The sequence below is a fragment of the Lithobates pipiens genome, unplaced genomic scaffold (assembly GCF_037356315.1).
Source record: "Lithobates pipiens isolate NorthernLeopardFrog02 unplaced genomic scaffold, aLitPip1_a1.2 Scaffold_19, whole genome shotgun sequence".
Lineage (NCBI taxonomy): Eukaryota > Metazoa > Chordata > Amphibia > Anura > Ranidae > Lithobates > Lithobates pipiens.
In genome coordinates, this window is record NW_027507764.1 from 178,178,086 (window position 1) to 178,195,591 (window position 17,506).

Genomic DNA, 17,506 nt, shown 5'->3' on the forward strand with positions numbered 1-17,506 from the left:
TATGATGATGCAACAGTTTCACTCTGTTTTGCTCTCCCACTGAGAGAGATTGAAGGACATATAACCTGTGAGAAATGTCAGCTTATTACCACGTACAGGAGATGAAAGTCAGCTAATGATACATGTTAAAGTGGATCCCCAGTCAAGACTTTTTGCTTTAGTATTTGATACCATGGGGAAGGGTTGGAACCCTTTGTTAAGTTTGTATTGCTGTATTTGTGTCTCTACTGAGGAGATTCCCTCTCTCTGTTTATCCTGGTCACTGTTGTCATTAGGACAGAAACTGATGGGAAACCAAGTTTTTTTCAGTTGCCACTGGAGCAGAAACGTTTTCTTCCGAGTGCACCCTCAGGAAGCTGGGTGCTAAGGGGGCATCTATGCAGGCACATTCCCAAACCAGGGTGTCTGCATCCATACAGTGCCTTGAATTTTTTGTCACGCTCCAGCGGTCGTCCCTTCAGAGCGGAACACTTCCATCCACTCCAGCGAGTGAGGCGACCAGCCGTATTCCCTGCAGGTGATCGCGGTCATCCCAGCTGGAGACTCTGACTGTTTAAGATACTCAGTGATGTTGTGGACTGATCCAGGAACCCTTACCTCCCCGGAGCTTGTTACCCCTTACCCCATATGCTATTATATGTTCTGTATGGAAAATGATAAATGGTTTTCAATTTTTTTTACAAATAAATATCTGAAAATTGTGGCGTGCATTTGTATTGAAATTGCCTAATTAGTAAATAGAGTCCACCTGTGTGTAATTTAATCTCAATATAAATACAGCTGTCCTGTGAAGCCCTCAGAGGTTTGTTAAACAATCTTAGTGAACAAACAGTATCATGAAGGCCAAAGAACACACCAGACAGGTCAGGGTATAAAGTTGTGGAGAAGTTTAAAGCAGGGTTAGGTTATAAAAAAATCCTAAGCTTTGAACATCTCTCGGAGCACTGTTCAATCCATCATGGCAAAAATGGAAAGAGTAGGGCACAACTGCAAACCTACCAAGACATGGCTGTCCACCTAAACTGACAGGCTGGGAAAGGAGAGTATTAATCAGAGAAGCAGCCAAGAGGCCCATGGTATAGGAGCTGCAAAGATCAGGTGGGAGAATCTGTCCACAGGACAATTATTAGTCAAGCACTCCACAAATCTGGCCTTTATGCAAGAGTGGCAAGAGTGGCAAGAAGAAAGCTATTGTTGAAAGAAAGCCATAAGAAGTCCAGTTTGTAGTTTGTGAGAAGCCATGTAGGGGGCACAGGAAACACGTGTAAGAAAGTATTCTGGTCAGATGAAGCCAAAAATGAACATTTCGGCCTAAAAGCAAAATGCTATGTGTGGTGGAAAACTAACACTGCACATCACCATGGACACACCATCCCCACCGTGAAACACTGTGGTGGCAGCATAATGTTGTGGGGAAGCTTTTCTTCAGCAGGGTCAGGGAAGCTGGTCAAAGTTGATGGGAAAATGCATGAAGCCAAATGCAGGGCAATCTTAGAAGAAAACCTATTATGCCCGATACAGTTTTTCTGATGAGTTTTTCCTTCAGATTTACCAAAACCATATAATATGAGGTCAAACCTTAGGAGTTTCAATTTGTATGCAATCAGGCAGGCCCTTCTACTACATGGTTTTGGTAAACCTGAAGGAAAAACTCAGCAGAAAAACTGATAGTGTGTATGGGGCTTTAGAGTCTGCAAAAGACTTGAGACTGGGGCGGAGGTTCATCTTCCATCAGGACAATGACCCTTAACACACAGCCAGAGCCACAATGGAATGGTTTAGAACAAAGCTAATTCATGTGTTAGAATGGCCCAGTCAAAGACCAGACCTAAATCCAATTGAGAATCTGTGGCAAGTTTTGAAAATTGCTGTTCACAGATGCTTTCCATCCAATCTGAATGGGCAAAAGTTTTACTCTCTAGATGTGCAAAGCTGGTAGAGACATCCCCAAAAAGACTTGCAGCTGTAATTGCAGTGAAAGGTGGTTCTACAAAGTATTGACTCGGGGGGGCTGAATACAAATGCACGCCATACTTTTCAGATATTTATTTGGAAAAAAAATTGGAAAACCATTTATCATTTTCCTTCCACTTCTCAAATATGTGCAACTTTGTGTTGGTCTATCACATAAAATCCCAATAATGCACATTTACGTTTTTGGTTGTAACATGACAAAATGTGGAAAATGTCAAGGGGTATGAATACTTTTTCAAGGCACTGTAGACACACACAGAGCCAGTAAGCCACGCATCCACGCCGTCTTCACAGAAGTTTGACTGACAGCAGCAGGAGCTTATGGCTCGTGCTGCGCTTAGTGTCTCCTGTGAGACCAGGAACTGAGAAGAGCAGTGCTGCAGCTGGGAAGATGCTGGAATGGTGAGAAGAGTCAGGTAAGTGTTTAGGAATGGGCTGGGGGTTGCAGGAAAAGCTTGTGTATTTTTTTTTACCTTAATGACCACTTGAACTGAAAGTATATAATGTCTCTCTTCTGTTGATAAATAGCTCAGTTGGGGAAGAGAAAACTCAGTTTCTGAGGGAAGTTTAGGGAAGGTGCTCTTTAGAGGAAGTGTGTAAGAGGCTCCAAAATTCATGGCAAGTACAAAAGATAAACAACACTATTACTTTATTGTATAAGGCAGAATACATAAAGCCCTTGAACTCTGTGCATTGCAAAAGATTAAGATAAAAGCACACAGTTTCCTGAAAACATCACAGCACCCTGCCTTCCAAAAGCTCTTAGCCCTAATACAAGCAGTTGGCTGGCTTTTGGGAAGAGTTATTAAAGAGTTATTAATTATCAAAATAAGAGGCTGAACATCCTCCAGCCAAGAAACGAGGCGGGTTCTACTCATAAAGCAACTTCCACCTATGCAGGTATGATTAAGCCCCACATGGATAAAATGCATTTGGGGGTTCCTCCAACTGAAGCCAGTTCTCATGTTTTATTATCTTAACTTTATAGTTTTCTGATCATGTGTGTGGCCAGGTGTCATTTTCCTGTAGTCTCAGGACCTGATGATCTTCACAAGAAATATGTTAAAAGCTAACTCCACCTTTAAGACCCTGTTACATGTTACTTACATATTTAGGGTAGAAAAGTACATGTAAGGCGGTGAAAACTGGACTAACCAGAAGTACTAATCTACAACACAGGGAGAGCAGACAAGCAGATTCCTGGAAAACACACCTCAGCAGCACTTCAAAATAGGGAAGCAAATCTCCGTTAGGGAATAAACACAAACAGTATTATAAGGTTATTTTATTGCCTAAAAGGTTAAAAACACCTAATAGAAGTGAAAGATAAATAAGCTTATCAAACATCAAGTCCTGCGGTCTCAGCCCCAGACAGGTGTCTCAGCATGGATGGCAGTGCTGAATAAGGGACCCCGGCCAGCAGGGCCGCTGATAGGGCAGTACAACCAGCCCTGTTGTACCGGGCCTGGCCAGCAGGGGGGGGGGGGCCCAAGCAGCTTTCAACTTCTAGCTAAAAAAAAAACAAAAAACGAAATAACTATATTAACCCGCACCCACTTGATTACTAAGGTATATAAGGAATATATATTCATTTCCTGGGCCCCATCAGGTTACCAGAGGGGCCCAGGAGGTGAAAGCAGAAGAGGGACTTTTTTTCCATTTTCAGGTGCAGGGATACAATTCAGTGCAGCATGCTGCTCTCAGTATACCTGCACAAACTAAAGTTCTCCCTGCTCACTGTATGCCTCTCCGGCGGATGGATATTGCTGTTATACGGTTCCCTTCATTCAGTAAGTGCTGCAGCTTGAGGGACTTATCACTGAGGCGGCTGAGACAGACAGAGCAGCAGGAGTAATCTGGTCAACGGCAGTGGTGCACAGGCAAGCAGTCCCCTGCACATACTGTGTGCTCATGGTTATTATCATTATGATGATCAGGGCACAGTAGGTGCTGTATGGCTCTGTCAGTGTAACATGGCTGTTGGGTGCTGACTTTTCTGATATATGGCTGTACTGTGGGTTACAGACAATAACTCAACACAGCCATAACAAAGTCAGCACCACACAGTCATGTTACACTGACAGAGCCATACAGCACCTGCTGTGCCCTGATCATCATAATGATAATGACTATGAGCACATAGTGAGATGCTACTTTTACACATGTGATGGGGGGAAGGGACAGTAAAAACACACAGCCAAGCTGCATTTTTACCACCCCCAAACCACTCCCCTTTGATAACCTTTCACCCAAGCTTTGCAATTAGGTCCTTTTTCATGCAGACCTGATTGAAAGCTCCATGTAGGTTTACAGGTATGAACTGACTTGTGTGCATTTAGATCCACCTTCCTCCGTGTCCATTCAGGTGGGGAAAAAAAATGGAAAAGAATATCCTTTTCTATTTTTCCAGACCTAAATCTGACAGATCAGAGGTAGCCTGATGTAAATGGACACAAGTCTGTGGTGTATGAAGACACAAACTGAAAGGGCACAGATGTCAAAACACTGACATCTCTCCTATTCAGATGCAGATATGATTGGTGAGGCGCCATAAATGTTACATGTTCCAGCTCCTGCCTCCAGGCGCCCCCCCCCCCCCTCCCCACCATGACAGTGTGGAGGCAGGGGCGGAACGAGGGGGCGGAGCCAGGGTGGGTTGTGGGCGGGGCCAAGGGGGCCCCATGATTTCTAACAGCGGCCCTGCCGGCCAGCCATGGAAAGCTGTGTGCATAGTGTTTCAGAGCATGCGTGAGAGCCCTTTCTTCATGCCGACAGCATAAGGAAGGAGCACTCACGCATGCTCCAAAATGTGTCCCCCCGACTCTGACATCATTACTGAGTCCCTGCGTTCAACACTGGTCCTGACAGTACCACTGACCTTTCTGGAACAATACCATATGGCTTTCCACCGCTGGCTAGGATCCTTTATTCAGCGCTGCCATCCTTGCTGAGACACCTGTCTGGGACTGAGACTGCAGGACCTGATGTTTCATGAGTTAATTTCTTTCACTTCTAGGAAGAGTTTTTAACCTTTTAGGCAATAAAATATCCTGATAATACTGCACTTAGAGACGCCTTCTGTTTTTTTGTTTTACATATTTAGGGTGTAGCATGGTCCCAAGCAGATCTCCACCACCCCCAAATGGCCCCCTCTCTGACAGCCTGCAGGGGTTGTTCTCCCCAACAGAAGTTAGATTTGAATTTGGCACAGCTATATGGGACTCCAACTGCACAGCCACGTCATTCCTTCACAGAGATCTGTGAATGAATAAACTACAAGTCTCATCTGTACCGCAGGAGATTTGTAGCTCTCAATGGAACACACGTGCTTTGATCACCACACAGAGTCCATTGACACTTCCTTCAGCTTTCCAGCTAAAAGCCTGCACATTGGTATAGTAAAGGAGCTGCAGGAATAATCTAGTAGACATGGGCGCCGTCAATAAATTCGTTTCGTTCCGTTCCGTTCCGATTCATGTTAGAATTAATTCGTACTTCGTATTTCGTGTCCGAAATTCAATTTCAATTCGTACGGAATACGAATTGTCGTTAGGTTCGTTAACTTGTACGAACGTTCTTTACGATGAATTTAAAGGAAAAAATATATACCTCAATATGACAATATGTCCAAATTTCGTTACTACGGAAACAACACGTGACTTGGTTGACCAATCAGAGGTTTTCTTCTGCTGCTGAGGCCTACAGGGCAGGCCCGATCATGTGACTTCCCTTTGTGGGTTAGTAGTGTAGTGGAGCAGATCACACGATTATTTGTCTGTGCATCTGAGCGAATATCTTTGAAATCCTTAGCTTTTCATTGTTCATTTTAGTTTATATCAGTTGTAGTTTGCAAGTGTATCATCTCTTAGTGTTTAGTTTCTGGTTTTATTCATTTTTTGGTTGGTTTTGAGAGATCATTTTTTTTTTTCATTTCTTGTTTCATTTAGTTAATATTTTGTTATTTTCTGTTGGTATAATATTTTTTTTGTACATTTGGTAATTTTGGTGTTAGTTTGCTGCAATCAAAATCATATTTTTTTTTGTCTACATTTTTCTAACTTTTAATGGAAAAATGAGCAGCAAACAAGGCCAAAAAATCAGTAAGAGTGCTGCTGGGAGAGGGAGAGCTATGAGTACTATGTGTACATGAGCAGCAGGTGGGACGTTCTGTCTCTGCGCCCTCTGAGCTCAGCTCACCTCCCATAAAGCTGAGGCGACTGGGAGTGAAGACTGCTGGTGGTAAAGAGCCTGGCAAACAGCAGACATTTGCATGTCGCCAGCTGTTCCAGGATTTACCTCCTAGAACGTGTGCCCGATGTGCCCCAATGTGCTCCAATATGCCCTGATGTGCCCCAATGTGCTCCAATATGCCCTGATGTGCCCCGATGTGCCCTGATGTGCCCCAATGTGCTCCAATATGCCCTGATGTGCCCCAATATGCCCTGATGTGCTCCAATGTGCCCTGATGTGCCCCAATGTGCCCTGATGTTCCCCAGTGTGTCCCAATGTGCTCCAATATGCCCTGATGTGCCCCAATGTGCTCCAATATGCCCTGATGTGCCCCGATGTGCCCTGATGTGCCCCAATGTGCTCCAATATGCCCTGATGTGCTCCAATGTGCCCTGATGTGCTCCAATGTGCCCTGATGTGCCCCCACCATTCTTCTCATTTATACATATGACTGCTAGAACAGATAAAAAGACATTTAGGGAAATTGATCAAGCTTGAAGCGAACAGAATCTGGAGCAGTTGCCCATGGCAACCAATCAGCTTCTCTTCAGTTTGTTCCGTTAAGATTTGAAAATACAAGAGAGAAGCGGATTGTCTGCCATGCATCGCAGGTCTAGTTTTCGCCTGATCACCCCACACTGTTTGGGGTCACCGGGGATGTGCGGAGAGCACATGCTTGGTAACACCAAACAATTTCCAGTGACCCCGCATATCCCCACTGACCCCGTACAGTGCGGGGTATAAAAACTAAAGCAGCTGTGCATGGCAGCCATGTGCTCATTATGAGGGACTCCCACCATCTTTGTGCTGTGCTGACTTCCTCCTGGGGCTGTACCCCTGCTATGCTCAGTATGTCAGCACAGGAATGGTGGAAACCCCTCATAATGAGCACAGCAGAGGTACAGACCCAGGAGGAAGTCAGCATAGCACAAGGATGGTGGGAGCCCCTCATAATAAGCAAAATGACTGAGTCGTCGATGCGACAACAACTGATCCGAAATTCGTAAACAAAAGTTCGTATTGCGTACAAAATTCAGACGCATGGCAATTCGTATTCCGGATCCTCCCGAACGTACAAATTTAGGGAAATTCGTACGAATTTGCGATTCGTACGAAACTAATCGCACATATCTATAATCTAGAGTAACCTGAAATTGCACCTGCAACCCTCTAATCACAGTTGCAATGCTTTGCAGCCTTATTTGCAAAATAAATACACACACCTTTTATAGTAAATATACTGTTTGTGATTTTTTTATTTATTTTTTTAAATGTAGGCTAAGCCTTTAATGAACTGATCAGCAGGACTGATCAGCAGATCACTCAGCAAGAGATTTTGCAAGAGTGTATGGTTCACATTCCATAGAGAGGTAGAATGTTACCAGCCTACTACCTTCATCATACAGCCCAGACTTAGCACCCTAAAATTTTTAACAAAACTGAAAGAAAACCTTAGTGGACATCACTATGCACCCAACAAAGAATTTAAGAACGCTGAGGAATGTTTCAGAAGAAGAGTCTAGATGTTTACCATGATGGCTTTCCAAAATGTGTTCGTTGCTGGCAAAAATGTATAGTTGTCAGGTGACCATTTAGATTTAGATTGTACTGGTACAGTTTGTGGTAATAATACCTAACCATTAACCACTTCCTGACCACCTACTGCAGACGTTTTGCGTCAGGTCGGCTCTATTGCGTGAAATGACATACCTGTACCTCATTTTGTGCAACAGACACTAGGGGCACGCAGCTGATTGGACAGAGGGGGAGCATATTAGCGGGTCTGGCGAATGGAGAACTTGTGTTTCTGATAAGCACTTCCTCCAGTTAAGCCACCCCCCACACAGTTAGTAATCACTCCCTAGGAACACAATTAACCCTTTGATCGACCCTGATGTTAACCCCTTCCCTGCCAGTATCATTAGTACAGTAAGAGTTCATTTTTTAGCACTGATCACTGTATTAGTGTCATTGGTCCCCAAAAAATGTCACTTAGGCCTCTTTCACACTGGGGCGCTTTACAGGTGTTTTAGCGCTAAAAAGAGCACCTGTAAAGCGCCTAAAAAGCCACCCCAGTGTGAAAGTCCGAGTGCTTTCACACTGGGGCGGTAGGCTTGCAGGATGGGAGCAAAAAGTCCTGTAAGCACCATCTTTGGGGCGATGCGGGAGCGGTGTATACAAAGCTGGCTTGGTCATTAAGGGGGTAAAATCTTCCAGGGCTAAAGTGGTTAAATACATCACAAATGATTATACTGTATATTGTAAGAATTCAAATTATTAGTAGGCATAGAGGTATTACTTTTCATTCAACCCTTGAAATGTACAGTGTTGAGTGCATCATCTCACAAAAGCCATAAACTGGCCATATGCTAGTAGATTTTTGAGTTAACGTTTCTACGAACATTAGTATGCAAATTCTCAGTACTTCTAATGACTTGACAGATATCGTTCAAAAGTACTTAAACATTTAATTTGCTTTTAACATTAAATTTAGAAACAAGTGGACTCTGTTAGAAATTTGTTTGAGAAAAAAAATGATTTGACCCCACTAATGATTAGAAAATCAAACCAACCTTCTTCAAATTAAAAATTTCAAACAAAATTCTACTAGTGTCTGGCCAGCTTTACACTTTTTCCTATCAATAAAAACAGAATCCACACTTCCGATTCCCCTTATAGTTCTTATCTCAATACCCATATTAGACAAATGTGCTTTCTTTGTTTGTATACAATTTATAATCTATTTTTCAGGTTTGCTGTTCACCAGAAATATTCCTTTTAATCAAGGCGTCTCAAGTTTTGCAAGCAACAAGAAAAAAAAGTAGCCGGTTTCTGTGTTGTTATATAGCACATTGCACACAGCTGGAGACCCTTCACTAGGATGAAAACATCCATTAATGGCTAGGATCTGGAATGTCTCTGGAATCACTAATATTGATCAAATTCTTTTTAACATAAAAGCTTTAGGAAGACTCCTGAAACAAAATGGGCACATTAGTGGTGTGCTTAATAGTTAGTTATTATTACCGCAAACTGTACGCGCACAATAGAGCAACTGGAGAGCACAGCATGACAGTGAAGAAGTTCTCATTAATGCTTTAAATTAGCGGGAATGTCTTTACAGGCTCTTCAGAAACCTTTGCTTATCACCCTAGTTATTTTTCTCATCAAACGCCCTGTTCTGCGCAGCTGCTTCTTCTTCTATTACCATACAACTGTGCCGTTCCTTAACAGTAAAATTTTAAATAAATTGTCTATGCAAGCAATGTGCTACAAAGAAGAATTCAATGCTCTCACAGTGCAATTTTATCTGCAAATATAGCTACTTTTCAGATATCTCCATTCATTAGGGTAACTTCCTGCACAGTCATTTATAGTAATATCTGAACAGCTATTTGAATTACAGTGATTTAGTCTAAAACACAGTAGACCATTTTGCAAAGACTCTTTGAAGCAGACCTAGCATTAGACATACCTCCCAACATTTTGAGATGGGAATGAGGGACATCTACTAACGAATGTATATAGGCATAGGACATGCCCCCTGCCACACCCCCTTACAGGAGAATACATTTAAAAAAAAGGTTAATTAAATCCTCAAGGACTTTTTTTTACCACTATTATTCCTTTATATTGGCTTTTAAAATGTACAAATGCAGCAATCTAGAACTTGGATGAAAGGTTTAGCGCTGGGGAACACTTTTTGAAAGATAAAAAGTGCATTTTATATACAACTATATAGATCTGCTCAAAATGAGGGACAAATGAGGAGGAAAGAGGGACAGAGGGACATTGCTCGAAATCAGGGACAGTCCCTTGAAATCAGGGAGAGTTGAGAGCTATGCCTTATGCCCCGTACACACGGTCGGAAAATGTTTGATGGGAGCTTTTTGTCGGAAATTCTGACCGTGTAGGCTCCATCGGACATTTTCCATTGGAAATTCAATCGCACAAAATTTAAGATCTGGTTCTCAAACTTTCTGAAGTTCAACGCATGCTCGGTATCAAGCAGGAGAGCCACACTGGCTATTGAACTTCATTTTTCTTGGCTCGTCGTATGCGTTGTACGTCACCGCATTTTTGACGTTCGCAATTTCCGATCAACTTTGTGTGACCGTGTGTATGCAAGACAAGTTTGAGTCAACATCCGTCGGAAAAAATCCATGGGTTTTGTTGTCTCCACCCGCCTCCTCCTGTGTAGTAGGTGGGCCTGTTGGGTCCCTCCCACAGCTCTGCTCTCTGCACCAGTTATGTATAGCATATCTTTTAAAAGTTTTTTTTTTTTTTTATTGGTTTTGCAAATGCATTATATGCACACAAAATGGAATTATACCCATTGTGGCTATTTAGAAATATATGCAAATTAAAGCTTTTGTGGCTGGAGGTAGCCACTTGTCAACCGCTGCACGCCGATATACGTCTGCACAGTGACAATGGTGGGCAAATGGGCGTACCTGTACGTCCCCTTTTAGAAGGCGGGGAGAGCAGGCGCAAATGCGCTGCGTACAGCATGGCTGTGCCCACGGGACCAGCAGACTCGATGACCTCCAGTCTCCCGGTGATCATGTCACAGAGCCGCAGACCGGAGAAGTGCCTATGTAAACAAGGCATTTCCACGTTCAGCCTTGTGTCATGACAGAGATCACTGCTCCCTGTCATCGGAGTTGAAGCCCACCCCCCATAGTTAGAATCACTCCCTAAGACACCCTTAACCCCTTAATCACCCCTTAGTGGTTAATCCCTTCCCTGCCGGATCGCACTGATCGCCGTATAAATGACAATAGTCCCAAAATAGTGTCATAATGTCGCAGTCCTGATAAAAATCACAGATCACCGCCATTACTAATAAAAAAAAATAATAATAAAAATGCTATAAAACTATCCCCTATTTTGTAGACGCTTTAACTTTTGCGCACACCAATCAATATGCGCTTATTTTACCAAATATATATCGAAGAATTGCACAACCACACAATTGTCATTTAAAGCAACACAGTGCTGAATCGCAAAAAGTGCTCTTGTCAGGAAGGGGGTAAAATCTTTCAGGGCTGAAGCGGTTAAGCATTAATTTGACTACCTAAATACCTAAATCGTTTTTTGTGCACCCAGAGAGAGGCACAGTCACAGCTACAGCTCGCAGGTTCATTTGTGAACAAATGTCATGCCATCCCCATGTCTGGCTGTCATGGTTACCATATAAGAGGAGACCCCGCTGAGACCACCAGCTATCGGTGACCACTCTCAGAACTTGGAGTGTGCGCAATAGAATGAAGGGGACCATTTTCTCAGCTCAAGGCACCTTACAGATTGGAGTCATGTAGATATTAAATTACTTTAGAGGGCAATCATATGTATCCATTTAAGTGCTCTGAGGGTGAGGTGAGTTTAAAAGAAATTCTGTTTTATTATATTGTTATGCAGCACAATGCACCTTCCATCTGTATGAACAGTAGTACATGTATGATGCAGCTAAAGCACACTGCACCTAAAATACACAGGTATGAATGTAACCTTATAGATGTTGCAGTCAAAAATCCATGCGGCCAATAATTATAGCCCAAACTGGGCAACTAAAAAATGTTCCATTGCAGTGAGGCTGTGCCTGTACTGCAAATAGTTACTTGCTTATTTTGGTTTAGGGGAACAAAAAACAATTACTTACCTCTGAACCGCCACTTCTCGGTGCAGCTAGACCGTTCCTTGCAGCTTCTTCTCCTCCACGCTCCAGTGGTCTAGGGTCCTGACATCATTAAGACCAAAGCAGGGTCCATAGCCTTGCTTTAGATGTGATTACGCCAAGGGACAGTCCACCACCGGAGCATGGGAGAGCACCATCTGTAGGGGGAGTGGAGGATCAGGTATATAAAACTCTTCTCCTCTCCCCTAGACAAAAACCAAGCAGCTCCTCTGCAAGGGGATCATTTTCCCAGAGTTGGGCTTTAATTCACTGCAATACTGCATATGACTTAAAAGGGTTCTAAAAGCTTAAGGATTTTTACCCTAATATGTTCATTCTGAGTGCAGCTCCCTTACTCAGCCCCCCCTCCCCGACTTATACTTACCTAAACCCAATCTTGATCCAGCACTGTACACGAGAGCAGTGGCTCTCTCCCTCCTCATGGGTTCAGAGTGATTCACAGCCAGTGAGGAGGGAGCGGGGGGGTGGGGCCAAGATGCGATTTGTATGTATATGGACACACAGAGTTGGCTCAGAACGAGTGACCCCATAAAACTTAGTTTGCTATAGTGGGCATTTTGCGCGGAGGGGGGTAGGAGCCAGGAGCGGCAGCAAGGGACCCAAGAAGAGGAGGATCGGGCTGCTCTCTGCAAATCCATTACTCAACAGGTAAGTATAACATGTATAGTGGAATGGATCACCACTACTCCCAACCTGCCCAGGTGAATAAATGCTAAGGAGCAGCCTCAGTCTACATATCTCCACCAAACCACACACCCTGATGCATTTCACCCCACCCACCAGTGCTTAGTCATGGGGCATGGCCGGGAGAAGCAGTGACCCTTTCCTCTGTACATTTACCAGCCCTCTGAATTAGTATCAGGACAAGCCTGCACCCTATGCTCTGGGTCACAGGAATATGCGTTCACCTCTACTTTGAGCGGAGCGCAAATATAACAGGTCAATATAACATGTTTATTATTTTTTTTAAAAAATAATTATGGGTTTACAATCACTTTAATTTATATTTGATTTATTTATAGATATAATTAATAATATAAATGCTACAATTCGATCAGGTAAACCTGATAGCTACTTAACAAATATTCCAGCATGTACTTTGCAGAAAGCAAAAATAACTTCTTTCTATTCTAGGGATAGGGAATATGTTTAAAATTTAGCAAACAGAATTCCACATTTATATCCCCACTTCTGATTAAACCATATGTATGTCAAAACCACTTTATAATATTTTTACTGACAGTTTTTACTCCCTGGTTTGTCATTTATGCTAAACATTAAAAAAGAAAAACACAACTTACTGTAAACTGGATTTGACATCCACCCATGATATAGTCTAAAAATGAATGCATTTTGTGAATCTGGAAGAAAATGAAATAAATGCTAATCAAATGAGAATATCTAATTTTCATTTACATAATTAATTATGTAAAAACAGAAGCTAAATAGAGAATAAAGTGACAGTGGGACATAAAAATTACATAAAAACAGGCAGCAATAGTGCTATTATCAGTTCTCATCTATGAATTCTATTTACTAGATAAATTATAATTTGAGAAGAGAGTAAATTCTACAACAAAAGGATAACTAATTTCTATCAGAAATGCTGCACTTAATGCTGCACACAAAAAAAATGATTAAAATTCCTAAAAAAAAAAGCATTTGGATTTTTTTTTTAACTTACCTCTAAATGCCTATTGCTAGGGGGTCCCTCGTAGTCTGCCTCCTTTAGTGCCTGGGCTGGTGACATCACTTTCTCTCGGCACAGGAAGGGCTCAGCTCTGCCCCCTCCCTCCTGTCAGTCATCTGGGACACGTGACAGGTCCCAGATGACTGTGTGGCCAATCACGGCGCGTGACGCCGCTCGTGCATGCGCAGTGGGTGCCCACAGTTGCAATGCCGGTGCAGCCGAGCAGAAGAGGGGACGAGCGGAGCTTTGACCGCCCACGTCGATGGACCCTGGAACAGGTAAGTGTCCGATTATTAAAAGTCAGCAGCTGCAGTATTTGTAATTTTTTTTTCACATGGAAACTCCTCTTTAAAATGTGTTTTAAAATGATCCTGTTTTTAAAGAAATCATCCTTATTATTGTAAATTAACCAATAAGGGGCATCCCTTCAAGTGGACATTTCTCCCCTTTCACAGAACATAGCTCTGCATGCTGATATGAAATCATCTTACATTTATTAGTTGCTTTAACTTACAATTACTGGTTTTCCAAATCCTGGTTTCTTTAAGGCACTGGTGATGTTACCCTGGCCTTACATCTGCATCCTAGAAACTTCCTTTCACATATTCCAGGATGCAGAGCCAGAGTTCTAGGAAGACTTTAAGGAAGTAACGGGAGATGTAGTCATCTGCCCTTAGTAAAAATGGCCACAATGAGAATAATGTGAAGGAAAAGATAACTCAGTTATTCAATTATTTTTATGTTTCTGTTTGTGGATTTGTATATAGAATACTTGTGCGCTGCTATGTATGTAGTGAGTGATACGATTGCTCCTAAATTAGTGTTAAATTGAAACAGCTGCAACCTTTGAGTAGTGATCTCACACCAAAAAAATTGAACAAATTGTCAGATAATGTACTTCTCCACGACAGTATTACGGACCTGCCTGGTGTGTTCCTTGGTCTTCATGATGCTCTCTGCGCTTTCAACAGAACCCTGAGACTATCACAGAGCAGGTGCATTTATACAGAGACTTGATTACACACAGGTGGATTCTATTTATCACCATCAGTCATTTAGGACAACATTGGATATTTCAGAGATCCTCGCTGCTGCACTGAAAGTAAAGGGGCCGAATAATTTTGCACGCACCACTTTTCAGTTTTTTATTTGCTAGAAAAGTTTAAATAATCCGATAGATTTCGTTCCACTTCACAATTGTGTCCCACTTGTTGGTGATTCTTCACAAAAAAATACAATTTTATATCTTTATGTTTGAAGCCTGAAATGTGGCAAAAGGTTGAAAAGTTCAAGGGGGCCGAATACTTTCGCAAGGCACTATATATATATATATATATATATATATATATATATATATATATATATTAAACTAAATCGCACTCATATGCAGACCTGCCCCTGCTGGCACCGCAGCATAATATTATGGGAAACATATAATATAGTGTAAATCACACCCTAATATGAAAACAAAACTTTGGAAAACACAGTCCAGGTGATAGAGTCCCAAAGATATATAATAAAGCTGAAAGACTATTCTGTGGAAAGAACTTGCTCCAATGTGTGCCACACAGCAATTAATAAACAGTGATTTAAAAACCACTGCCACATCTAGGTGAATTGCCTGCTCACCTCAGGAAAAGACCCAATGGGTCAAATCATGCCTTTGGTACATAGATCTTCAACCCTCATGAGAAAAGACAACCGTCGTATCCTTTGTCCTCTGCAGTCCCCCTTGCATACAATGGAAACGGCCCCTTTAGAAGTTCAGAGCATAAGAGCGGAATTCATAGCGCAATATTGTTTAAATGTAGGCATTTTTATTTAACATATGTGAAATGCCCACTCGCATTACCAACATCTTGTAACATTGCTTAAAATAAGTTGTAAACCAAGAGCTTGTCTCGTCACCACTTCTTCTGGGTATACGAGACACCGGAAGTTACGCTATTGTCTCCGACTGACGCGTTGCATCGGGTGAAGCCATTGACGTCACTTCGGGTGTCTCGTATACCTGGATGAAGCATTGAGGAGGCAAGCTCTTGGTATACAATTTATTTTAAGTGATGTTACAAAATGTAGATAAGGTGAATGGGCATTTTCACATATGTTAAATAAAAACGTATATATTCAAGCAAAATTACGCTATGAATTCCTGTCTTATGCTCTTAGCAACTTCTAAGGAGTAGTTTCCATTGTATGCAAGGAGGACTGCAGAGGGCCCAGGATACAGCAGTTGTCTCTTCTCACGATTATTAAAGATCTATGTACCAAAGGCGTGAAAGGTCCTTTCCTGTGGTAAGCAGGCAATTCACCTAGAGGTGGTGGTGGTATTAAATCACGGTTTATTAATTGCTGTGTGGCACACATTGGAGCAACTTATTTCCACAGAAGAGTTTTTCAACTTTATTATATATTTTTGGGACTCTATCACATGGACTGTTTTATCACAGTTTTGTTTACATATTAGGGTGTGATTTCCACTATATTATATGTTTTCCACGCCTTCATAATACTATGCTGAGGTACCAGCAGAGGCAGGTCTGCATATGAGTGTGCGATTTAGTTGGTCTGTTTGTGTATTGCCATTACTAAACATTTTTAAAGGTGCCTTGTCATTTTTTATAATAAGGGGAAGTTCCTCTTTAAACTCCAAACTTTTGGAAGCTGGAAGCTGCTGTAAACACAATGCAGTGATGCATTGGTGAGAAACATTGTTTTATCACATTATTTTATGGTCCACATAGTTTTATTTTATATAAAGTAACAGAGGATGACAATAAAGAAATATAGATGTATTGTTCTCCACAGCAAAAAATAAAAAATAAAAACATGACATTGAAATAAAGGGAATGGAACAGATGATAACCTAAATATGATTCTTCTACTTCATAAACAACCTAATCTGATTTTGCTTTGTGATACAATTGACTATGGTTTTGCCAGATGATCTTGTTTTAAGCAACATGAAATCTCTATATATTATAGCAATATATATTCAGGTTCATAAATATTGGGACATCGACACAATGCTAATCTTTTTGGCTCAATACACCGCCACAATGGATTTGAAATGAAACAAACAAGATGTGCTTTAACATCAGACTTTCAGCTTTAATTTACATCCAAATCAGGTGAACAGTGTAGGAATTACAACAGTTTGTATATGTGCCTTCCACTTTTTAAGGGACCAAAAGTAATGGTACAGATTAACAATCATCCATCAAACTTTCACTTTTTAATACTTAGTTGAAAATCCTTTGCAGACAATTACAGCCTGAAGTCTGAAACGCATAGACATCACCAGACACTGGGTTTCATCCCTGGTGATGCTCTGCCAGGCCTCTACTGAAACTGTCTTCAGTTCCTGCTTGTTATTGGGGCATTTCCCTCGAGTTTTGTCTTCCGCAAGTGCAATGCATGCTCAATCGGATTCAGGTCAGGTGATTGACTTGGCCATTGCATAACATTCCACTTCTTTCACTTAAAAAACTCTTTGGTTGCTTTCGTTGTATGCTTCAGGTCATTGTCCGTCTGAACTGTGAAGAGCCATCCAATGAGTTCTGAAGCATTTTGCTGAATATGAGCAGATAATATTGCCCGAAACACTTCAGAATTCATCCTGCTGCTTTTGTGAACAGTCACATCATCAATAAATACAAAAGAACCAGTTCCATTGGCAGCCATACATGCCCACGCCATGACACTACCAAGACCATGCTTCACTGATGAGGTGGTATGCTTTGGATCATGAGCAGTTTCTTTCCTTCTCCATACTCTTCTCTTCCCATCACTCTGGTACAAGTTCATCTTGGTCTCATTTGTCTATAGGATGTTGTTCCAGAACTGTGAAGGCTTGTTTAGATGTTGTTTGGCAAACTCTAACCTGGCAAAGTCTTCTCTTGATTGTTGACTTT

At 41.8% G+C, this 17,506-nt stretch overlaps 1 protein-coding gene across 2 annotated transcripts in view; it reads right to left on the bottom strand.

Moving 5' to 3' along the window:
* The window catches only part of CPNE4 (copine 4), a 660,573-nt gene that overhangs the window by 103,925 nt on the left and 539,142 nt on the right, over positions 1 to 17,506 (bottom strand). For both annotated transcript variants that reach the window (XM_077491511.1, XM_077491512.1), the window contains exon 10: positions 13,204 to 13,263. In XM_077491511.1, coding sequence (XP_077347637.1) covers positions 13,204 to 13,263 — 60 coding nt within the window. The remainder of the gene's footprint in view (positions 1 to 13,203; positions 13,264 to 17,506) is intronic.